Source organism: Topomyia yanbarensis, chromosome 3 (genome assembly GCF_030247195.1).
Source record: "Topomyia yanbarensis strain Yona2022 chromosome 3, ASM3024719v1, whole genome shotgun sequence".
NCBI classification, from domain to species: Eukaryota; Metazoa; Arthropoda; class Insecta; order Diptera; family Culicidae; genus Topomyia; species Topomyia yanbarensis.
In genome coordinates, this window is record NC_080672.1 from 346,993,027 (window position 1) to 347,019,404 (window position 26,378).

At 40.6% G+C, this 26,378-nt stretch overlaps 1 protein-coding gene across 1 annotated transcript; it reads right to left on the bottom strand.

The window, feature by feature from the left end:
• Positions 1–3,112: 3,112 nt before the first annotated feature.
• LOC131692935 (uncharacterized) lies at positions 3,113–26,378 on the bottom strand. The gene is made up of 3 exons (XM_058980351.1): positions 25,837–26,378; positions 4,268–4,519; positions 3,113–4,201 (listed from the first exon to the last, which is right to left on the bottom strand). The coding sequence occupies exons 1-3, from the start codon at positions 25,861–25,863 to the stop codon at positions 3,332–3,334; spliced, it is 1,149 nt and encodes a 382-aa protein (XP_058836334.1). The 5' UTR covers positions 25,864–26,378; the 3' UTR covers positions 3,113–3,331.

Genomic DNA, 26,378 nt, shown 5'->3' on the forward strand with positions numbered 1-26,378 from the left:
AGATAATTGTACTGGTCTTTCCCACATCAAAAATGCCAAAAAGAGACAAAATAATGAAACCTTAAAACTCATATGTTGCTTTGAATTTACAAGGAATCCTGGATAAGATTTGTCGTATTCGCCGTAAAATATCCGCTCAATGTTACCATGTCGCATCAACATTATTTTTAAAAACCGTGTAAAACACATTAACGTACAGGAGAAGCGCCAAAGCACACTATTTGGAATCTAAAAATAGCCCCTCTTTCCTAATCTGAAAAGATATTATAAAGCTATTCAGTCTATCGTCATATAGGCAGCAGTATTAGTGAGTAAAACTGAATAAAAACAAAGCGTATGACACCAGGAAAACAAACAGCACGTAGGCTTGGGCAAAGTTCAATGTGTGCGTTCTGGAAACGTCTTCTGCATCTATAATCGTTTTGCCCTTGACGGATGCGTGGAATATTATGCTAACATTAAACATCAGTCGAAAACAACGTCGTTGGTTCATGCAGGAAACTTCCCCATCAAACTCAGAATACCCAGGTTCAAAGCGGCAATATCGACAAATAATAATCTGCGTGTCATACATTCACAATAACAATCAGCCAACAGGTAATGCAATCATTTGGCAACGCTATAAAAGCTTTTGCTGCATGAAGCTTTTTGCTCCAAAGCAAAAAGCGTCCTAATGTATGCTTTATTTTTCTCGTATTCTATTTTTAGACGTGCACGCTAAAATCGTTGATATTATACAATAAGTAATACAAGCTATGTTGGGGTCATTTAAACTATCTCAAGTTGTTATGATCGTGTTATTTTGCTATCAACGTTTGTTATAAATTTGATATCAGTAGAGAATTTTTTGTTAGAATTTTTGTTATTTTAACACTTAACGGATTCTACTTTATAACAAAATTTGATAGGAAATTTTTCGTAACAAAATATCAGCATGAGTTATAATTGTGTTATTTCCTTCTGGTCGGGTAAGGACCACTGTGGCGAACCACTGGTTCTATATTACGCATTGCCCAGTCATTTACCAACCAGTCCTGCTACTTAGCGAGGGTTGGATAGCGTCCTGACTCAACGTACGCAAAGGTCAACGGGCTCAAGAGCAGCTGGGAGCTAATGTCAGTGACATTAATTCGGTCGGAGCTCCAGCGCAGCGCAGAAACGAGCACTAAGTTAGCAACACCGACCAGTAGTTTCACGTCAGTTAAAAATCCTGCGAGGGTGGCTATGACGGGATATGAGTCAAGTTTCGGCATCTCCCGTTCACGGATTACGCCGTTGACGATGGTCCTGGATAAAGAACAGCAGTTCTTGCGATAGTACCACGTGGAAGTCAGTAGTGGTATCTTTAAAGTTTTCCCTTCGATAAAATAACACATACACACATTGTCCCAATTTGTCGAGCTGAATCAATTGGTATATCAGACTCGGCCCTCCGGGCCTCGGAAAAAGTCCTATACATTTCTTTTGTAAGTGATGTAAAAATATGGCAGAAAGATCACTAAAGAGAGCAAGAGGTAAAAACAACTGTTTCCTCACTATTTCGTTTGGTTTTTCAATCAGTGGGTTCTACCCATTAGACAAATCGTTTTGACATTTTTTTCATAGGCGCAGTGGACAAAAGTGAGAAAGCGGTATATTGGCCGACTATTTCGCTAAAAGTGACTTTTGAGCAGCACTCAAGTATTTGGCAAAAATGTCATCTGTCAGAAATCCGCATGATTTTGGTACGATTGTGTTTTTGAGACGAATGCCCATATTATTTAATCGAATAACCATAATAGAGAAATACTTAAAAAGCAACTGATTAGAAACGAATGTCCTTTTCTGTTTCAAATTAAATGCTGTTTATATATATTCCTGCATTGTATGTAACTTAGACTGGTTCAATTTTTGACTTTTAGCTCCACCAGGCTATACTGATTCCTTTTATAGCCCTTAGTAATTGTGCAAATTTTGGTACCGATCGGTTGTGTCTAGGGACCCTCCAAAAATTTCAAAGTTTATTGAAAAATAAATTCTTAAAAAATCATCTCATCATTCAATTAATCAGAACACTATATATTCCTAAAGATATTCTCCTACTGAACACACTCGGAGAACATTGCAAGTTTATTAAAATTCGTTGAGAAAAGTTATTAAAAAAAAGAAGCAGTATGACTTCAAAACAAGTGGATATTTTATAGCAACCCTGTTTGAATAGCTACACCGCTATACCAGTGTAAAATGTTCTACGAGTGTGTTCAGTAGAAGAATATCTTTAGGAATATATAGTGTTCTGATTAATTGAATGATGAGATGATTTTTTAAGAATTTATTTTTCAATGTTAACCGATTTTCCATACAAACTTCCATATAAACTTGGAAATTTTTGAAGGGTCCGTAGACACAACCAATCGGTACCAAAATTTGCACAATTACTAAGAACCATAAAAGGAATCAGAAAAGCCTGGTGGAGCTAAAGGTTAAAAATTGAACCAGTCTAATGTAGCTATTATTTCCGCGAAAAAATTCCTTCTTTTTAACATGAGCTGTTTTTTTCTATACTTACGTTGCGAAAATTTTGCAATATTTTCCTTATCTTGATTAAAACTCGATTAGGTCTTATTTTCGTTATAAGAAAGTGAGATAGAGAGTGAGAAAGGAATGTTTTGTAGTAGTTTTCAACGTGTAACGTGTCATTACCGTAACTTAAGATTTTCGTTATTGTCCAACGGAATAACAAGATCAATTCACGCGGATGTGAGAGATGCTTCAACTATTAAAACAATCGCATTGATTGAGTTGCATTGCAAACATTGAAAGAGCCAAATCATTTCCAACATCGAACCGCGTTTTCGCGATATTTTATTATCGTGCTTGGATATCGGAATTTGCTGTGCTAACTCAGACTTGATGTTCAGATAATATTCACAACAAACAACCTGAAGAATGTGTTGATTTTGCTGTACAATTTTAAAACTTCTTTAAGTGCAACTCAAATATTCTTCAAATGAGAAAAAACTTCTGTGAAATGCAATTCATTTCTACAGCACTTTTGATTGCATCATTGATCTAAATCAACAAGGATTAATGATTCACAATTCAAACGAAAATCAATCAAACAATACATTTTCAGGTTTTGCTTTATTGTCTGTCTCAATTTTTTTCTGCACACATTCTTTTTAGCTTGCTTGTACATTGTTGTTCACATTTTGCTTGTTTTTTTTTGTCTGTATTTTTTTTTGTTTTTGTTGATATAAAGTCGTCGAGCCGTTTTAGAAGGAGATCTCTTGCATATTTCATACAAATTTCAAGCCAACATTCATCTCACATGAATCGGCTGAAAGTTCAACTATTGTTCCCCGTCAACCTTCTGTTTGGGAGAGACCTGGACGTCGTGCACCGCTGCAACTAACTGTTCCCCGGTCTGCACCGCCTTGAACGAAATTCGTGTATCTTCCAACGCTGGTTTCTCCACTGGACTCACTGTCTCCAGAGTAGTCTTGACGGCAACTTTCGGTTCTTCAACGGGAGCAGCTTCGACAATGGTTTCATCTTTAACGTTGACTTCGGACTCGGGATTTGATCGCTTGACTTTCTGACTCAGCGAGCGAGCCTTAGCAGCTTCAGTTTGCACGATGTTGAAAACTGGATACTCAAAACTGTAGAAGAAACCCTTCGGATCGTAGTGAGGCTCTTCCTCCTGATCCGTTGATCCGGCACTACTTTCTTCGTTTTGACGTTTCTTAAGATTGCGTGCCGCTTCGACAACCACGGCATCATTGGAAGCAGCTGGAGATGTCTCCGGTGAAATGTGATCCTGATACGGAAGACTCGGATACCGGACAAGGCTCTGGTGTTGATTCGAAAGAGCACCCACAATTTCTTCATCCTCCTCTTCGACACCGTTTTGAACAGGTCGATTTATATTGTTGACGGGTTTTCCAAAACGAACCAAATTGGCAGCTTCCTCCCAAGCCTTCAAATGAGCGATCCGTGCTTCACGCACCTCCGGGGTTTCCGTTACAGGTTCCAGAACAACTTCCGGCCGATTGTCGATCTGATGGAAACCTAAACCGTCAGACCAGTATTGGACCACTATCTCCTGACCGAACGGGTCCATGTACTGATAGGACCCACGAACTTCACCGTTTGTGTTCCGAGCTTCCAGCCGAGCTTGATTGTAATCGGTGTAACCGAACATGGCGCGGCCTAAGCCATCCTGAAAACAAATTGATTCGAATTTTAAATGATTGTCAGTCATATAAAAATGTAAGGTTTAACCAACCTGCCCATGAAACTGCGAAGCTTCGTACGCTTCCTCCACATAATCCTCCGGGTGTTCAATCAACCGTCCGTTTTGATAAAATTTGCCCGCCGCTGGATCTTGAATGTTTCGGAAGTACCCCAGCGGATGATCGCCCAGCTTCTTTGCATAGCGCAAGTCCAGGCTCTGCTGTGTGATGTATTTTTGGGCCTCCTCCGGCGTCAAGTTAACCAGTTGAATCCGGCCAGCCAACAGTAGCTGGGGTGCGATGATCTAGATTTGTGATGTGAAAAAATAAATAACAAATGAGAAGATAGAAGATAGAGTGGAATTTTGGAACGTTTGTTTTGCTTGATGCGGTGCAGGAAAAACAGGTTTACAAGATTATAACATTGATTGCTACTATGACGGTTAGCTAAGCTGATGTGATGAAGTCGAGTATATTGTAGGTATTATGATTGATTGATCCTGTTGGCTATCAATCAAATGGGCGGAGATACACGATTATTGAATATAAATAGACTTTGAGTCACGGGTTCTCTTGATGAGTTGGAGAAAATAATTTTAAAAAGGGTAAACGAACCCTTATACATCTCATTAGTCAGGTAGTCAAACTATTTCATTGTTTACTTGAAAAAGAGGTGTTCAGTTTCTTAGTCAGAAATTGGAGAAGCAGTTCGGTTGTAGCAAATAGTCGTTTTGTCTGAAAAAGCGCAAATTTATTGTTTATTTTATAAAATACTATAGGTAATACCCGCCGCGCATTGCTGCGAGTTTCAACGAAATAAGAGTAAAACACAATTTGCTTAGAAGCGCCATCTGGCGGGCAGAAAATTCCAAACCAATAGCACACAAACACGCTCCATGACAAATGCCTATTGCGTATAATTTTTTTCCATGACAAATGCCTATTGCGTATCACAAAAACAAAAATTCATGATAAAATTTCAATTTGCAGAAAAACCCATTTTTTCTAATTTTTTATATTTTGTCAACAAAAACCTAAAGAGAAAAGAAACATTTTGAATGTGATTTCATGATGGATAAATTATCACCAAAAAGTTTTTCTTACAATAACTTTATACATGTTTTGAAATTTTATACTAATTGACATACAAAACTGTAATTTTATTACAGAATATAATTCTAAATATCATTTTAAATCAAAATACATTTAACAAATATCTTGCAAAATGTGATTGTTTTCGAGATATTTGGAATTTTGCTCAAGAACAATTAGTTCATGTAATTATGTCCTTTTTAAAAGTTATTCTCGTTATCCTATCATAAATTGTCAAAGTCTAATGTTTATCGTTTTACAGACATAAAAGAAGCTTTTTCAGTGTATTTGGATCACCGAGAAGCAAGAATTTTGATTTAAAATGGCGTTCAGAATCATATTCAAAAATAAAATTCTACTTTTGACTGCAAGTAGTATAAATTTGTCAAAAGTTGTTGTTAGGAAAACTTTTTTTATTTAAAGCTTCTCCATGATCAAAATACACTGAAAAAGTCTTTTAAGTCTGTAAAACGATAAACATGAGACTTTTGACAATTTATGATGGGGTAACGCGAATAACTTTTAAAAAGGAAATAATTACATGAATTAATTGTTCTTGTTGGATCAAAATTCCAAATATCTCGAAAACTATCGCATTTTGGAAGATATTTGTTTAATGCATTTTGATTTAAAACGATACTTAGAATTATATTATGTAATAAAATTACAGTTTTGTATGTCAATTAGTATGAAATTTAAAATCATGTATAAAGTTATTGTTAGAAAAACCTTTTTTCTGATAATTTCTCCATAATGAAATTACATTCAAAATATTTCTTTTCTCCTTAGGTTTTTTTTTGACAAAATATAAAAAATAGAAAAAATGTTTTTTTTTACAAATTGAATTTTTATCATAAATTTTTGGTTTTGTGAAAAATGACACATTTTTTCAGTGTATATAATGTTTCGATTTGATTAGCTCTCATCAGCTTTAAAATGAACTCCTCTTGCAGGACATCACGCTTGACTAGGTTTTTGCTCAGAAACACAATTAGTGTCTCCGTTTTGGAGCTAGCGGCAATGCGGCGCTAGCTTGGTTCTGTCACTAAGTTAGTGTCGGATTCTGATGAGACAACGTCGACAGGAGGAGGAGAAGCAGCAGCACCAACAACGGCAGCACCAATAATAGCCAGAGAAGAGCGGGGTGAGCAAATTCCCACAACAACCGAAAGTAGTGGCAGATTGTGCCTTAGCTTCCTCGAAGCAGTTCCCGTGTCTCCAAAGAGGGAAAAAACGCCGCCAAGAGATGGAAGACCAGGCGGGCTCAAAAGTCAGATGTACGAGGACGCTCTCACTTCCGAAGGGAAGGACTCCACTCAACAAGAAGAAAGCTGGAGTACCGTCGTGGGTCGCAAGGAGAAACAAGGGTAACAGCAAAAGCGGATGGAAGAGAGAAAAGCGAAACAGAAAAAGGAAAGAAAATCCTTCTGCTCGTCAAAAGGCACCAAGCAGTACCGTCTTTACGCATAGGCACACTGGGCCAGGGCCAGGGGCCTCGAGATTTTGGGGGCCCCGTACTTAGGATGAATATAAAATCCGTCTGTAGACTATATTTCAATGAAAAGTCGCACACAATTATTCATTACTTTTTAATGTGAGGGTAACAATTGATCAGTAGCAACTCGGAATAGCACATTGCACTGTATCTCAGGTAATCAAGATATTTAAAAAGCATCCGAGTAGCAGGAAACGAGACACAGCAGTACAATTGTATCAATTCAAACGTCGACCACACAATTCGATTCAAGCTTCAATTTATTTTCAACAACAGCTATGCAACGTTTGGTACACCCTGTATACAAAGTTTGGAAGGCACCTTAGCCTTAGCCAACCAACCAGAAAACCTTGTTTGGCAAGCGATCTGTGGATCTGGCAAAATATTCATTTCTTCGTCACATCTGAGTCTGTCAACGGCGCAAAAGTGACTTCTTGAGGTCTTACGAAGTATCGACACTTTTTGGACGGATTTGGCATGTTTCGCTCTGCTCAATCAGTCTTAGACTGGCACAGAACCAATAATGTTGTTTTTGCACTTCACTCCGCCCCATCACAACAATTTTAATCCATTGTGATGACAAATGTTCATGAATTTCCAAAGAAGTAATTTCAAACGCCCTTGTGACAGTGTCTACACGTATCAAACCTAGCTTTACCGTAGATTTGACTAAACGTGTCATTGCCAATGTACGTGCATTTGAGGATATTTGTAGAATTTTGGACATTTAGTAGCGTCAATATTTTCAACATTCTAGTATTGTGGTGTGTCTTCAAAGTACGCTTCACACAAACAGAACATTTTTATGCTGTTGGAATAAATGTTATTTGTTGGGACGCAGAAAAAAGTTTTCTGATCGATCCGAATTGGTTTGTGCGGAAGGCATTCTACCTAACTTAGAGTTAGTTTTTAACGTTTTGGATTCTCCTCATCAGTAATTAGCATCTTGTTGGTGCCAATTAGAAGGTTTTAGCGTTTAACCAGTGCCAATTTTGGTGCTAGTCTGAATCCTAGATATGCCATGGGTCGGCTTTAATTCTCCCACGTGGGAAGATGTAGCAAGAGATTTTTCAAATCAAAGGATCTCAACGACTTCTACTGGGAATGAACCCAGACTCGCCTTGCCGCTCAACCACCAGAACAGTCTTTCAAACACCAATTTGCTGAGTATTATTTCTTAAAATGCACCAGTTCGCCTTCTACACCTCCCGAACCGGTCTCAATAAATGAATGCACAAAACGTCTGTCGGAATATATAACAAAAATCTACCTCACCAACAATTCGTATAATGAAGAAATAATATTTCAAAGAACCGTACCCCTATTCCGGCAGAAACGATGCGAATAAAATGAATGAATTACAAGGCTATTCTCTCGCTTGGACTTAAAATAATACCGAAAATATATAGATTCGGCGACCTGTAAGTGAACAATTATTCACAATATTCTATTGATAGAAAAAATGGCTTTTTCGGCTTCGGCTCTGTTTAGTTTCACTATATCAGGAACATCAAGAAGCTATTAAGATCAACACTAAACGAATTAATGTAAATAAACATGTGCAAACTACATCAAGTATTCTGGAAACAGAAGTGCGCTTCATTTTTGGTTTAATGGACGCTTAACCCACCTTACTCCTACATTCCTCCTGGAGGCACTTTTAATCCTCAAACAACGTCTTATAATTATGAAGGTAAGATTACATCGTCTAGGAAGACTATAGCGTAGTTGGTGAGTCCATTACACTATACATCACCTGAGATCGAACTCCCACCAATGTATTTAGTGTGTTTGGTGGTTTGGCCATCAGCAACGACACCTGGTTGTGGAAATAAGAAATACTCTTTGTTCTAAAAACATGTTGATCCCACTTTAATTTTTAAAATAATTACAACACGGTTGACTGATTTGGCACAAATTTGGAAAAGAGTATCAGGGTGGCATGGAGTAGAAATAATTCTGTAATACTGGGAATCATTTTTTGATCATCCTACTCTACAGCTGTTTACACCTATTCAATTACACGGCGCTACAGTGATTTTGTACTTTTCAAGAGACCTAGTATAGGTTGTAGACCTCATCAAATGCAACACCAAACAATGTATGAAAACTGTTGTGTACCCTCAAAATCTTGATTTATATAAAAAAAGATTTTTCGAAACTTTCGGCACTATCATTTTTCAACCGATTTTAATTTTTTTAAGACGACCCTGTCACCAAGGGAAGAGGTCGTGCTGGAAAAAGCTAATATCGTGACGACGTAGGCAGCGCTCATCAAGAAGGTCTAAGAGGACTCGAAGCTGAGGAATTTTGGTGAGAACCAGGGATACTCAAAAAAAGCGAGATGCTCCTCGAGTTGAAGGAGGATTCCAGGTTAACAGCTCGATTATGCAAGTAATCAAGACCGAATCATTGTGTTCATGGACCGGGATGAGATCACGACGGTAGACGAGCTGAGAGACGCACAGAAGACACAGGCTACTGCTAATCGCTACTGATAAGGTGCTGGAGGTAGGCAAAGTGACGGTTGGATGGTCGAGATGCCCATTGACAACCGCTCAACGAGTTAATGAACAAGTGTAGAAACTGTGTGTGACGTAGCTTTAATTGCAGAGCCGTATCAAGTCCCTCCTGATAGTGGTATATTGGTGGCAGATAGATCGGAAATATCTACGATACAAGTTATGGTCATATACTCCATTCAAGAAGGCTTCGTGATCGCCATAATCAACGTCGTCTTCATGTGCAGCTGATACGCTCCTCCAAGGTGAACACTGGAGAAGCTCAGTCTAATGCGGGAGCAGTTAACCAAGGAGTTCATCGGCCGAAAATCGGTAGTCATTGGTGGTGACTTTGATACCTGGGTTATGGAGTGGGGCAGTAGAGTAACCAATACAAGAGGGTGTATCCTGCAGGAAGCTCTAGCGAAGACTGCAAAGATCGTGTTCCGTTAGCACATTGTGGAGAGATGGGAAGGAATTTAACATCGGTGTCACATTCTGCAGTCTTTCACTGACGGCGAACATGGACTGAAGAGTGTGCGAGAAGTATACACATAGCGACCACCAGGTGATTCGCTAATGTAAAAGAAAGACGGTGAGGCACTTTGGTCGGACAGCGGGATCCAGAACGTGGATGTGGCTGGTCTAACATAAAGAATGGTGACGGCCTGTGACGCCATAGTGCCACGAAAACTGGGGCCGCACAGTAGACGACGTTCAGTTCACTCGTAGAACGAGTCGCTCAGTGCGCTACGCGCTGTTTGTCTCAGAGCCAAAAGCAATATCGGAACCAGATGGAGAAGAGTGCAAGGCAACGTTTCAAGGAGCTAGGGCCGTTTTAAGTATATCAAGCTGAGCAAGTCAGATTGCCACAAGGAGCTGCGCCGAGAAGCAGAATTTAATCCGTGAAGGGACGCATACCGAGTCATGATGGCGAAGATGAGCGTCCATCGGCGCCACCTGAAATGTGCCCGACAAACGATGAGTTCGCAGAAACTTGGATGCCACTGAAGCTAAAGAAAGCCCCTTGTCCAGATGGAATACCAAATGTGGCGCTGAAAGCTGCGATCCTGGTATATTCCGGATGATGCTGCAGAAGTTTTTAGATGAACGCAGCTTCCCCGAAACGTGGAAAGTGCTGCCAAAGCCAGGGAAACCGCCGGTCAAATTGGCCTCGTATAGCCCTATACTACCCATGATCGCATAGTTGTCCCGTTTTCTATAGGATTTTCTATCCTTATGGGACTGATATGCGATCATGGGCAGTATATACCTGCTGGATACACTCGGAAAAAAAAGACGCTGAGAAAGCATCTAAACAGAAGCGAAGAGGAGATCGATATAATGCGCTGTGGTCATGATAGATGCACAGAATGCGTTCAATAGTGTTAGCTAGGAAGCCATCATCACAGCGCTCTTTGGCAGATCCTCAAGAGTCACATCCAGAGTAGAGTGCTAATGTACGAGACGACTGAAGTGTAGAAGTCAATAAGAGTCACAGCGGGCGTGCTGAATGGCATTCTCATTCCAACTCTTTGAAACGGGATGTACGATAGGTTCTTGACACTGCGGCTGCCAAGAGAAGTGAAAATCGTGGGTTTCGCAGACGATGTGCCATTAATAGTGAAGGGTGAGACACTTGAAGAAGTTAAGGTGCCGATGACGAATACCGATCTGAAAGGATAGAGATGCAGGTCGCTCACCCCAAGACGGAAGTCTTGTTGGTCAACAACAACAAAGCGGTTCAATGGTTGCAGGTTAATGTTGGAGGGCACGTGATTGCATCGAAGTGTGCACTGAAGCAATTAGGATTGATGATCGACGACTGATTGAGCCTCAACAACCACGTCGACAACGTTTACGAAAGATCATCGAAGGCAATAGCGAGGCTCAACGTCGGAGTCCCGAGATCAAGCACGAGACGTCTGCTAGCTAGCGTTTCGTCATCGATACTGTGATATGGGGATCCTGCCAGGGGAGCGGCGCTGAAAACTAAGCGGAACCATGAAGAGCTGAATCGGCTGTTCCAGTTTATGGTCATACGAGTCGCGAGTGCATAGAGAACAATATCGTCGGAGACAGATCCCTATCTGCACCGCCCTCGCGGAGTGCTACAATCGGAAAAACGCCAGATGGTGATGGCAGCAGAAATGGGAAAATAGGGAGAAAGGAAGGTGGACTTATCGGCTCATCCCAAACCTGTCGACGTGGGTCAATAGACAACACGGAGAGGTGAACTTCGACATGAAACAGCTCCTGTCGGGCCACGGCAGCTTCAGAAAGTATCTTTACTGTTTTGGGCACGTAACGTCACTGTTGTGTCCAAAGTATGAGAGCATCGAGGAGGCACTGGAGGACGTACGGGAGGACCGCACATCAACCCGGATATTGTCTTCTACAGAATACCAAACGACGTAAATACGTGGAACGTGATCAACAGTGTGGTCATGACCGCATTAAAGCAGAAGTGGCCTGATGAACAGCGAGCAATGGCTTCGGAAGAACAATCACCGCCGGAGTAGGTTAGATATACCGCTGGGGACTAGTCGAGTAGACCGCGACAGAGCACCGGGTATGGGTCATCGGAGTGCCAGTGTAAGAGTTTGTGCATTGGTCCAGAGTCCCAAGGGTTGCAGGTTCGGATTATGCCTCTGAAGGGATGTTTTCCCCGTTGAATATCCACCAAAAAGTCGAGAAGGGAGCCAAAGAGCCTAAAGAAATTGCAGTGCTAAATGGTACCGGAGCTAAAGGGCTCAAGATGTTGCGGTGCTGAATGGCTTAAGGAAGTCAAAGAGCTCAGTGCATTGAACAATCTGTAATTTACCGCCCAGATTATCCTCGTAGGGGAAGAGCATTATTTCTCGAGCCACACCTAGTTTGTATGGAGTTCGTTAGCCACCAACCACATTCCTTGTGGTGGTGACTTTTCAGGTGTGTTTTTGAAGATTTTTTCTGCACTTTAAACAAAACACGCAGACCACTGTCCCAATTCGTCGAGCTGCGCCGATTCATAAATGAGACTTTACCCTCGGTTCATACTGTGCAATTAGCAAAATATCTGAGGGAACCAATTTATTTACTTTGTAGAGTGCTATACAGCAATATAAAAACTGCGAAACGGAAACATTATGATAAACGTTGAGGGTCAAATATTGGGCGACGCATGCTAGCAACTAGAGCTCCGCACAAGCCAAACATTATTTTCCTTGGCATTCAATGTAATCGTTGTAATAAAGATAAATATAAATGCTGGCCATAGTCCTGATCGGGCGTCCTTTTCGAGAACAAAAAAAAACTAGCACCGGTGCCAAAAAGGCTGAATCTCCCCGAGTAACACCTCCCAGCGACACTTTGGTTCTTTATGGTATGTAGCTGGTAGTCGAGAAAGTTTCGCACGTTCTTCGATATTATTTAGCGCTGTTGCCTCGCTGCTGGCACCGATCCGAGTCTGCAGTTGCCGTTCGGCTAAATATCGCTCCAAACCGGATAGCGAATTCCCCAACAGAGCAACGCGATAAAAATGATTTACTCTGGTTTCCTTCCTTCAGAAACAGAGAACGAGCGGCGTTATCCGGGATAAAACTTTATCCATTGTCAACGCACCTTTCGGCCTGTATAATCATATAAACGAAAGCCGGCTCAGCTGAGTTGGTCACATGCCGCTTCTCCACCTACGCGGCTACATCGTTCTCGAATTCACGACAAAAAACCGAGATGACATAATCGCGAAACTGCTTTCGACAAATGTCACCCATGGTTCCAGTTCTGACAACGCGTGACAAATTGCCTTCATCATCAAGTCTCCACCGGATTATTTTACCTCCGCGTAGCATCATCCCCGCCGCCGCGGTCGATACGCCACAGCATCCTGTTGCCAACGGTACCACCTGAAGCGAATTTACTGGCGGCAGTAAAAACCAGACATTAATTGTTCATAATGGTATTTATGCAAATTGCGGTGTGAAGAAGAAATACAATCTTTGGCATACCTCTCGAAAAGCTGTCGGTGGATGTCATGTAGTTTTGCTTGTTTGTTTTTTTTTTCATTTCTTATCCAGTGCACCCTGGGTAGCTATGGAAAACATTAATACTCAATCAACAAAAATATTGCTGCACTGAAGTGGCAATTGATTAATGAAGAACATACCATATCGGGTTTTGTTTCCGTATTGAGACAAGAAAAAATTTCGGCACGATGTCTGCATCGGCTGTGATTGACGTGGCTATGTGTACTTCAATTAAACGCTCTAAAAATTACATTTATACCATATAAATATAAATTTTTCAATTTCTAGAACTTCCATCAATCTTAGAGAAAGAAAAACACTCACTGCTAAACGTTGACATTAACGGTGAAGTGTTTTTAAACGTGCCCTCCGATGTATGCTGATTTGCTTTACACTTGAAAAAAGGTGCGATACGCCTCGGGAGACCAACCGGTAATGGCCTATCCGAATCGTAAATTAGACGCCGCGTCGCCGGTCGTCGGCCGCTTCCACTGCACACTACTGGTGGCGATGCGGTGGCGTGGCTGCTGACGAGAAGTTGATTGACACATCTAGCACGTGCCTTAGCATAAATTTTGCGAAAGTAAGACCTGGTTGGCAGGTGACATGCTACAGGCCACACTTGAGCAGTTGGGGTATGGTGTTTGCTGCATTTTATACCCGTTTGAAATGGAATAACAAACTTATAACAGAATGCAATTTTCGATACAAAATTACGCTACCAATGGGGCCTGGTTAGTAGCTATAATAACAAAAACAAAATTACAGCGGGTTCAACGGTTTGATAGCATTTTGTTATCTTCTACTCATCGGGATGCATACAGCAGCGGTAGGGAGCGGGCAATTGTAGCAGTATGTATTGTTTGTGCATGCAAATGGCATAGGGCTACGTGGTTGTTTCGGGGAAGGATCGTGTGAATTTAAACTGCCTACGGCAAATTCGATTTTGATTGATTAAAGAAAGGTTCGATAGTGTGAAACATGTTCGCACCTTGTTAAATACAATTTTGAGTTTGAAAATTGATTACCCGTGATATTATTGAATGTTGATTGGAAAAACAAGTTCTATTTGTTGTAGAAAGTTCACATCAAAATCCTTGAAACAGTATTTAGCCATGTTTGATACGTATACAATGTCGGTAATAGTTTTGTATAGATTAAGTAATATGAAAAGAAAACATCTTTAGAAATCCAACTTATACTTTTTTCAACTGATTCATTCTTTCTATTTCCCGCCAGCCATTCGTTGTCCTTGCAACCTTGAGACGCAGAACCATATTCATTTATCTATCGATCAGTTCTTTGCCGAGTGACGAATCATAGAAATTGAAACTGTTTTAATCATCTTGTCACGACTAACCATTACTCAACGGGAATTAGACAACCTCAGGCAATTTGCATTTTATGAATGCTTGATTTACCGGTTGGTTCCATCAATTTGTAGAACTGTTGCTAAGTGTTGATCGATTAAGTGGATGGTTGGTTAAGTATTGGGAATTCCGCTTCCAAAAATCATAGTTGAAATGTCGTCAATAGGATAAAACACGCGGAGTATGATCAGAGCTGGGATATTAGGCGTTCCGAAATTTCTTTTTCTTCGTGACTGCTAGCTCAAATGAAATCTCAGACTAGATCGGAATAACCGACCACATCCAAACTGATCAATCTCGCTTGCGACCGTGGCCTCTACCCAGTTAAGCCCGATTGCTGACTGGTTCTAATTCGTATTCCGGCTACAGTAAGACAACCGATTCTAGTTAGAATAGGTTGTGTCACTGGAATCGGAATAATAATTAGAACCAGCCAGAACTCCAGCTCATTTCCGGCTGAACCTTACTGGGTGGGTGCTATTGCGCCCCTTCAGCAATAATCTACACTAGCAGCATTGCCGGCAAATATGCCGCGATGAATATGCAGGACGAATTTCGCGCTAAATCTTATCCAGAGTTGGCAGTACCCTCTGAGATTTTAATGAAGACTGTCACAAAAAGCCACTTTGCATACTTTGATTTTCCAAAAATGATCTAGACTGTCTTTTGAAAAGAGTTGGTGTATTGGCACTGTGTGGGACTCACGACTCACGTTCGTACCTAACCACTAAAAACAATTCTTACTTTTCAAGCCCTTTGTAACTTGCGTATCGCTACCGCCTAGCAAATATGAGACTCCCTTTCTCAACGCCTCAGGGTCGGCATACGCTCGTGGCTAATCGCGGTCAAGAAAACACCTGATCTTTATCCTCAAGCAAACACAACTTTTATTTCCCTTTTCGTCGACACTTTTATTCTTTTTCTCCCACTTTCTTACTGTCTATCTCCTACCTTAGCACTTCTTTATTCTTCGGTTCTCTTCGGGGCCCCTTTTCCACTCCAGTCGTTGTCGCTCCACCACCGTACTCCACTGCTTCACTCCGTTGATTCTGCGGTTCCACACGGTGTTCTACGGCTGCGCACGTCGCTCGCTACCGGTCGTCTACGCGGCCTCGAGTGTTTGACGATCTCGAGCTTCGACGAGGGGTTCTATTCGTCGGCTATGCCCGGTTTCCCGCGTGAGTATTCGACGGTCGGACACGGTAGGGCTTTCTGGGTTCACAGGGGTTATACACTAAACCACGGCTTCAAGGTATAAACTACGGGGTCCTGCGAACACAATGGGGGATGTCAAAATGGCGGATTGGCTTTGGGGGGACGGTCGAGGCGTCACATGGGTTAGTTTAGGGGACGGTCAATTACCTGGAAGTCTGGATTCTCCGGTTAACTATCCAGTTCCTTATTTCTGCTTTTTTACTTCACTTCACTCTTTTTTTAATTTAACACTCAGCTTAACTTCTCTTTACTACGACTTTTATTGCACTCTTCTGGCTTGACTTGAAAATTCCAACTTTCCTCGTCGATAGTTACCGGGCAATTGAACTCCGGTTTTGGTGGTTATTGACCTCATACTCTCGACCGTTGACCCTTTGGTTCGCCAATGAATTCCGCCCAAATCCTCTATTATCGCCACCCCCAATGGCCGCCTGTTTGCTGAATCCGGCACCTGGTGGTGGTTTACGGAAATTGTGGCGAGTTTTCCTGGCTGCGTTCTGGCCTTCTGACGGTGTTCGCCTTTTAGACACTTCACAGATCTTTTCTTGACATACACAGATTTAATAAACGCAAACTAAACGCGACAATCTCACAAATCTTATACAGAAACAAATACACTGGTTACACCTTCTTCCCCACTACGTCAAGGTATTACTTCGTGGGAGGGACCGTTGTGCTTTCGTCGCACCTCTTTCTTCTGCTGTATCTCAGAGCCTCACTTGGTTCATGGAATGGCTCGACCATATCAGCTTTGATTTATCTCTCGATTCTTCTCTTACTACTTGTCTCCATCTATTACGTCGCCATTAGCCCTAGTTCCCTTGAGCTGGTTAGGTGTTGATTCCTTGAGCCATTTAACACATGTTTCCGTGAGTCATTCAGCTCCCGGCCGTATCACGATCTACTTGGATAGCGCCCAACGGTGAACTCATCCTACTTCGAGCGATAGTTGCCCGAAGGAGGAATTTCCCCCGAAACCGATACCCACTTCCTTGAGCTATTTAGCTCCCAACTTTGTCGAGATAATCTCAGATATTATCCTACTCCGATTAGGAGTTCCCCGACAACGGAATTTCTTTCGTTACCGGTGTTTGTTTCGCGAACCTCCCCTTTTTGTCCCGATTATATTGGGTAGTCCAAGGCGACGATTCTTCCCTACCGCGAATTCCCCCGCGGCGGTAGATTGCCCACGATACCGATGTACGTTTCTGTGAGCCATTAAGCTCCCTGCTTCGTCTACTCAGTCTAGTCCTCGGCGGTTAACCTAGCCTACTCAACGGGCCAGCCAGGAGGTGTTGAGGTCCGTCCAGCGATTCCGGGTGGAGCATAGCTTCCGGTTCACTGGCGCCCCAACGACCCACTACTAGCTATTCGACGCGGTCTACTCGGTCTAATCCCCGGCGGTGGATCTAGCCTACTCACGAGCTATTCAGTAGGTGTCGAGGTCGGTCCGGCGATTCCAGTGAAGCCTGACGTCCGGTTCGCAGGCATCCTGACATGCCGAATCCGGTTCTACATCGCGTACTACTCAACTGGTCCCCGGCGGTGGACCTAGTCTACACCGTGGGAGAGTGTCCACGCGGGAGAATTTCTCCCGAAACCAGATTTGTGGTTATACGGCGGTGTTCTAACCAATGGTGCTACTTTGTTGGTTCCTTCGCCACTTCCTCTGCAGCTTGGAGGGTGTACTCGTAACCACTCTGTTAACAGCGTCCCAGATATGCTCGTCGTAGCACATCTCTTGGACGATATTGTCCACTGTTATATCAGGCATACCCCTTCGGACTTCTTCGAACCTGGGGCATTCGAAGACCACGTGTTCCGGTGTCTCTTGCACGTTCACATACTCCGGGCAAAGGGTTAACGAAGCCTGTCCAAGCCGATCTAGGTAATTCCGGAAGCATCCATGCCCAGAAAAAACTGCATCAAATAGAAGTTCACCTCTCCATGCTTCCTATGTACCCAAGCAGACACATTTGGGATAAGTCGGTGGGTCCACCTTCCTTTCTCCGCGTTATGTCACTATTGCTGCCACTTAGCCAACGAGTCCGCTTGGACCAGTCCCTTTGCATTACGTGCATTTCTCCGCTGGTAGCATTCGACGTCCTCAGCTAGAGTGATGCAGATGGGAATCAGCTCGGCAATTACGCATACTGCTTCCGACGATGTCGTTCTGTACGCACTCGCGACACGAACAGCCATTATGCGAAACGTGCTTGTCAACTTCGTCCGGTTCCGCTTTGAGTTCAGCGCAGCAGCCCAGGGCGGTACGCCATCCCTCAGTATTGAAGATAAGACATCCGCCAGGAGACGTCTCGTGCTGCCTCTTGCATCTTGCCTTCTCAAATACATAGTCGACGTGGCTGTTGTAATTTAACCGATCGTCGACCATCACACCCAGGTGCTTCAGCGCACGCGTCGATGGGATGGATTGTCTCCCAACGCTGATCTCGACACGCTGAATTTTTTTTATAGGGGCTGACCACCACTACCTCGGTCTTGAGGTGAGCCAGCTGCAACTTGACGTCAGCCATCCAGGTTTCCGCAATGCCTATTGTCTCTGCCGTCAACATCTCCACCTTCACCTTGCCGGTTATCGTCAGAACAACATCATCTGCAAAGCCGACGATCTCAACTCCCCTGGGCAGTTCCAGTGTTAACACTCCGTTGTACATTATATTCCAGAGAGTTGGGCCCAGTATGGAGCCCTGAGGTACTTCCGCCGTGACCCTAATCGACCTTTGTCCCATGTTCGTTTTGAAGACCAGTACTCCGTAGGCGTATGTACGTATGTGACCAACAAATACACATCGGTTACTCGGAGATAGCCAAACCGATTTTCTCAAACTTAGTCTTAAATGAAAGATACAACGTTTCCATAGGCTGCTGTTGAATATCATCCGGTTCCGGAGTTACGGGTTGAAGAGGGCGGCCATACAGCAAATTCACATTTTTGCCTTTCTCCTACAGAAAGGTTATGCAATCACTGTGAACATCTCTGAACAAGTATGTGGAAGTTGTATTGAAAATGTTTCATACATTTCCTCCATTATTTTAAACATGGAAGCCATAGAATTGTAGTTTGAACAAATGAGAAAGGCACAATTGCACCACTCGGTGGATTAAAACAGGTCTTTTTCAAATGGCTATAGTTTATAAAAATGCCAAATCCTACTAAAATGTTTTAAGAGTGATTTTCACAAAATTAGTGAAATAAAAATATTCAAAAAATTCTTCATCGACTCCTACACTAAAAAAAATCGATTTTAAAAACTTAAAGTCGATTTGCAAAAAAACATTCTTTATTTAGGAGGTGGGCGTAGCGTAGTTGGTAAATCGATTGCCTTGTACGCGGCGCACCTGGGTTCGAGTCCCTAGCCCGCACATAGGGTTAGAATTTTTTTCATAAGAGATTTTTCTAATCCGAAGAGGCGAATGACCTTAAGGTTATATAACCTCCATAATCGAAACGAAAAAAAGTAAATAAATAAAAAACATCTTTGATTTGGATGAAATTTTGTTCCAAGATAGGTAATTATGTTCCCTACCTACCGTCAACAATTCAAGTTGGACACTTTCAAGGAAAAAAAAAGTTTTTTGAAAAAAACTTTTCCTTGGCCAGACTGATTTTTTCAGTGTATTTTTATCGAAAATGAAAGTCACAAAGGCTTTTTGTGACAAAGCTCTCATGTACAGAAAGTTTCATTAAAACCCTAGAGGGTGCTGCCAATATTTGTTAGAGTTGGCGCGAAATTCGTCGATGTTAAGTATCTGTGAGACCATCCAAAAACGGAAACCCCAAAAACGTGAACTCAATTCACTAGAGACCAAACCATCGAATATATTCACAGTGTGTCTTTGGAGGAATTGTTCATATGAATATTACCCACAATCTGATAAAAATTGAAATTGGGCATGGCTTACTGTGATCGAACTAAAAACGTAACATTTTAATACTGACGAGGCAGAAAGTTGGTGTCTTCGACAAAATTTTAGAAATGCTTGTAGTGAAGAATTTTGTTGAAGAACTTGGGCTTGCAGGACTAAAAGTAATCGATTTACAAGGCGTTTTCTACCGCAACCCCCTTAAATCTAGTTTTGTAAATTAACTTTTTTCATTGTGAATTTTCGTGCAAACGATGTTCCAGATAAATATGTAGGTATTAAAACTACATAATATTATCGAAGGCTGTATGCAAAACTACTCATTCGTTTCAAAATTATAGAAGATTTGTAAACTTTTTTACACCAACTTCAACTACGTATGAAAAAGTAAGGTGCAAAGCAAAATGCACGAACAGGCACTATTATCACTGTCTAAACTATGCACAATAAAGGTAAGAAGGTTTGGTGCATGGCTCTCTAGAACCCTATGAATAGGGTAAGCTTACTTTATCCTGTTTTTTTTTTACTTTTTCCATACAAAATCAAGTAGTGAACGGGAAGCACCAGGTTCACCTGGAATCGCTGAACAGCCCTTGGTACATACTGACTGGCCCGTTGAATAGGCTAGGTCCACAGCTGGGAACTAGATCGGGACTAAGTTAACAGCTAAATGGTTCAAGAAAACAAACATCGGTATCTGTACCGAGAGAAATTCCGCCGCCGGGGAACTCTCAGTCGGAATAAGGTGAGTCCGGTGCCGGGGACTATCCGATTAGATCGTGATAATGCATGACTCACGCAAATAGGAGCTAAATAGCTCAGTAAATCAGCAGCTAAACTCTTAACAGCTAAACTGTAATAGATGGAGAGACTGGAGAGCCATATCGCTCAACTCGTGATCAAAAGAAGGAGGTTCGCAGAAAGCAAAACGAGACCCCCCCACGAAGTAATACCTTTATGTAGTTCCGAGGGGAAGAAAGGCGATCGATTCAATCTAAATTTCCAGAGCCATACAACAAATATGTACGGAATGTTATGCCAGCCTTTGGGATCCCTTTCATGAAATACTAATTTTGTGAAACTGATGTGAGTTTCTTAATTTTGAAAAAAGATCTGTTTTCCCAAGACTGCCGGAATTTTTAGGGTGGTCATTGTGACCAAGGAGATCTGGAAAAGGGGGAGGGGGATTAGGAGGATTGATGGGGGTGCAACCAACCGCATTTTATACCTGGCCTTTGATACTCGGTTTTTGAAAATCGGTTTAGTGATCACCGAATAACCGATGTGATGCTAATTCTGAACCATAACTTCAAAGAATCTTTGACTGGCCATCAATGATCTAGACCCGCACATCCAAGTAATGTTAGATATATTCTTATACAGAGTGTTTGATTCACGATTCAGAACCTCTCGAAAGGTGATTGACTGTCATATTTGGAGAAAAAAATGGTTCTACGCGTACCATCAAATATCAGCCTTACAAAGTTATTGAACTATGTAAAAAACTTTATCTCAAAATACCTCTAACTCGAAAAGTATACCTCGTATTTCTTTTAGTTCCACTAGAAATGTGAGAAAATCTCCAATTAAATGGTATTCTCATATCTTTCAGTTTTTTTAGTTTCAATTACTTTTACTTTACTTACTAGTTTTTGAGGAGTTTTTTTTTAATTTTCTCAAAATAATGAATAATGATTATAGCAATATCTCTTATCCAAAAGTTGGGTTTTAAGACGATTCATAATTTGTTCGTCGACATCATATTCTTATCTCTTCTCGTTTCTCTGTAATTTCATTACTATACTTTTCCTGTAATCGACTTGAAAGTGCTTAAAAGACTCTTATCTAAAAGATATTCTTTATATCGATATTTCCAAGGCTTCATTGGAAAGTTGGGAAAATTTACTATCTATGTATGTTCAAATATCTTATAGTTAAGTGTACTAAATGACTTTTTATTAGTAAAATGATTCGAAATTTGCGTTTTTTGATAGTTTTGTAACTATTCTAATTATTATCTACAACATAATTTACCGTTACTATTGTCCATTTGGTGCTCCTGAACATTCTCTATGACTATATATTTGAAACATTATCCCTGTCGCTTTTCATTTCGCTGCTATTTAATAGTTAACACAGCACCACAAATTTAATGGGTTTGAAATCGTTGTTTTTGCATATGAAGCAAACTGATAAAAATGATTTTGGATCGAAACAAAGAGAGATAGTTGAATGGAGTCAAAGAAAGAATTGTAGAACTTGTTGAAATACGTTAATTTCTCGATTATTTACTATTTCAAGAAAATTCACGAAAATGATAATAATAATACTAACTTTAAACTAATTTACTTCTAAAAGAATACAAAATTTACTTAACTGGAAGTAATTAATACAAATTTAGCTGCAAAACTTTCCTGGCTTTTGAATGAAAAGAAAAAAAAAGGTACAATAAATGCCATCCTTTTTTAATTACAGTTAGTAGTAGTGAAAATAAGAGAAAAAATATCCAAGTTCAAAAACCCAAAACACATGAAAACAAGAAAAGATAAGTGTATCATGTCGAAGAACAAATTATGCAGCTCTTCAATACTAACAATCAGATTTATTAAAATGATGATAACACTTTACATAGGTTTTCTACCATTTAATTCCACTATGTTTGTTTAAAGTTAAATGCACTTGCACTTCACTATGTAACAGATACCAGCATTTCGATTACTACTTGTAATCATTTTCAGTGTTTGTATCAGTCTATAGACAGACAGATAGACAGACAGTAACTATATTTCAATATTTGGTAGTACAATACATAGTTTACATTACAAATGATGCAGATTTTTTCTACACCGCTTTGTGTTCAAATTACGTGATTGCTAAGTCTTTTATGTAGGAAAACGGGTAGGCTGTGGTCGGCAGGTACCTAGATGCGTGAAGCTGGCCGTTTTTTGCACGTAGATAATATTTCGAAAAGCCATGTATATCCGTTACCTTGGTCTCGATTTAGTACGCAAGGAGAGGAATATTTGAAAATTTCCAGGCTGGTGGCGATACGTTGATGATATCTTCTGTATTATCAAATGTAAGAATATCCAAAAAATATTAATTTTACACATGAAGATGAGAAAGATAACCAATTGCCCTTTTTGGATGTACTTATAAAAAGAAAGGGAGGGTCCTTGGCCCTCGGAATATATAAGAAACCTACAAATACCGAAAGAATTATACCAAAAAATTCAAACGATTCTTATCAGCACAAAATGGCAGCTTTTCATCACATGGCTCATAGAATGCTTACTTTACGATTAGGATAAGAAGCAAAAGTTATAGAAACATAATTCAGAATTTAGGCGACATGGTGGTACCAGTTTATAGGGGAATTTGTTGTGTGACCGCACTCTTTAACCGGTAACTCCGGAACAGGAAGATCAATAACAAAATTCAACAGCAGACGGTGGGAAGTTTATACCTTACATTTGAGACTAAGTTTGTGCAAATCGGTTCAGCAATCTCTAAAGAACAGAAATAGCATTTTTGCCTCATACACACATACAAAAACACACACACATACTTACACACAGATTTTTTTCCCAACTGAGTTGAATGGTCTATGAGACTCCGGGCCTCGGTTAAAAAGTCGGTATTTAAAGCGATGGCATAACCTTTCTATACGTGAAAGTCAAAAACATCAAAAAAATATTCAAGACCACCCGCTAAACCAGTTCAAAACTTGTTTCGTACGAAAAGACAAGTAGCTGCGCTTTCGTTTAGTGATTGTGTCAGCGATACTAATTTTTCGTGTGAGAATACTATTCTAACAGAGACACTGTGTAAACCAAAAGCCAAAAGATTATCATCGGCGCCAAATTTTCAGTTCGTTCACCTACCATCGTTTCAGCCCGCTTTACTCTTTCGCAAAAATCCTTGATCTTGAAACCTATCTTCGTAAATATCATACTGAAATAGAATACAAAAACTTGTCAAACCTGCTAGACTTCCAATAGCTTGATCACCAACTGGATGTCTTCCGAAAGAAAGGTGATCTAACGCATTTGTTGGTTATGGCAGGGAAGAATAAGAATATATGTTCACCGATCTGTTTAGTAACTATTTACGGGTCATTATTATTTAGATCGAACTGTTAACGTTCATAATACTTAATTCAAAAGAATAAGATGATTAGAAATACACCAATTACACAATGCGTGTTATATTCCATGCCCTCTATCAACCAGTTTGATTCGATAAGAAAAGCGTCATCCTATCTGGGTATATATGAAATTACCATAAAAATCTAATTCTATCAGAGCTGGATACTGAAATTTATATCCTCTGTTTTATTGCATGCTGATAGGAACGTATTAAAGACATTTTCATCTTTTCCAAACCCAGCAAGTTTGGAAAACGGTAGGATAAATAAACACGTTTTATTTCGACGTGGGGCGGGTTTTTTATGATGCAATAATGTTTGTTATCTCATCGTTTTTTTGTTCAGTTTATCAAGCTTCTTATTCAGCTCACATTATATTCCCTAGAAACTCTGCACATTGAACTATTAAGCTCTACCGGTAATAAAATACTTCACATTCCTGGATAATACGCAGAATACCGTAAGGCTAAGTACAATCGAATTCCTTGAAAAGTTTACATCAAATCTCAATGTTTCATGCATTATAATGTCATTTGGCATCAAAAATACAAATTTGATTTTGAAAATTTTTCATTTCAGTTTATATAGGAATTTGCTGTGTGATTGCGCTCTTCAACTCGTAACTCCGGAACCGGAAGTCCAATCAATAAAAAAAAATTCAATGGCAGCCGATGGGAAGATTGTACCTTTCATTTAAGACTAACTTTGTGCAAATCGATCCAGCCATCTCTGATTAACAGAGGTCACATTTTTTTCCACATACACACACACACACACAGACATTTTCCGATCTCGACGAACTGAGTCGATTAGCATATGACACTCGGCCCTCCCGGTCGGGATTAGATCGACGAATTTTAGAGTGAATGAGAAAGGCAAAAACATTTTTAGAAAATGTTGAAATTTATGCATTTTTTGGTGAGCAGTTCTATGTTTCATAGACATTAGATCAATTTTAACTTCGCTTCCTATTAAATAAAGACCCTTATTACAGTACATCTCTACAAAAACCGAGATCAATTTGAGGATTATGATTGATTACAGAACTCTGGAATTTTCAAGGGTTGAAAATAAAAACAAAGCTATTACTATTGACTCATCCATCGTTCAGCAATAAACCAGCGCAACGTCCCTCCCGCCGGCTTATTCTATATACTATTCATGACCATTGACCATAAGTAAACACCGCTTGAATTCAAAGCAGCAACTTTTGACTAATTAGGAAAAAAAATCACTGCAAACCCGTTTCTGTCTTCTCTCCGGTATCATATTTTGATCAAAATATTATTATAATTCCAAACGAGATGCGCTTTGGGGCCTGCCAAAATATCATTTCCAAACAAAAAAAGTGAGCCACTCCACTTCCTCTTTGAGGCGACATACCACACGGACTGGCACGCGATGAGGTAGGACGTGATTAGAATGCAGTCTGATGTCTACCTGTTGCGGTGGAACCTGCGGCGAAATGTACAGCTAAGCAAAAATTGGATCAACATTTGCGGTATTGGGAATGTAGAAAGCTGATTTGATGGGTGTTTTTTAAATTGCCACGAAATGCACCTAAGAATCAATGTGTTGGAATGAAACATTCTGGTGTTAACTCACTCAATTATTGTCATTTGGTTGATGAGCATTTTTGAATGATGATCACAAATTGTATATTAATTTGTAGACTGAAATGTTGAAAAAAACACTGTTTTCCGTCCGTAGAAAATTGCAATTCAACATCGATGAAAGCATTGCATATCTATTGAAACTTCCAGGGCAACATTGTCTCCGAAAACTGACTCAACTTTTTTCAAAAAGTTTTAAATATTCGATTACTCAATAATAAATTAACTTTAGTTATTCAAAATGTCAGCTTCACATAACGTCAGTAATATTAGGTAATAAACTACAATGACACATACCGCCAGAACCAATAAATTCCAGATCATTCTGCGACTCTTCCTCCCGATTCGGGGCACGATGTTCACTTTCGATGCTAATCACTCTCCCGTTTACCAAATTCCTATGCAACAGACACTGCGTGATTGATTAAGTTCCTACCAAATTTCCGACTCCGACACCGATTTTGTACTTTAATTTACTGCTCCCTCCCTAGTTGACCTTATTCTTTCCCGTTTCAAGGTCTACCGAGAAAAATAAACACACCGTTGGCGTGTGTCGTCACGCGATTATCTACTAACACGACGAATATCGATCCCGGAAAGAGGCACACCTTTGATACGACTTCGCTAGTTGCCGGTTGAAAAAACAATAACTGGGAGGACAAGCCAAGTCCCGGCTTTTTATATATGTAGAACCAACTTCTTCGTGGAACTTCTTGTTTTGCTGCGTGCTTGATTTGCGGGCGTCCGTTTGAATGAGGATCGCGAGCGACGCAAAGATCCACACACTCACACACGATTTCCGTACCGCGCTCACTATGTGTACAGCAGCATAGCAGACG

Bases quoted from the DNA above. Each gene is read 5' to 3' on its own strand.
- LOC131692935 (XM_058980351.1), bottom strand. From the start codon at position 25,863: ATGATCTGGAATTTATTGGTTCTGGCG. The intron at 4,520-25,836 runs GTATGTGTCATT...TCACAAATCTAG, and splicing joins GGAATTTATTGGTTCTGGCG to ATCATCGCACCCCAGCTACT. The intron at 4,202-4,267 runs GTTGGTTAAACC...ATTTGTTTTCAG, and splicing joins CTTCGCAGTTTCATGGGCAG to GATGGCTTAGGCCGCGCCAT.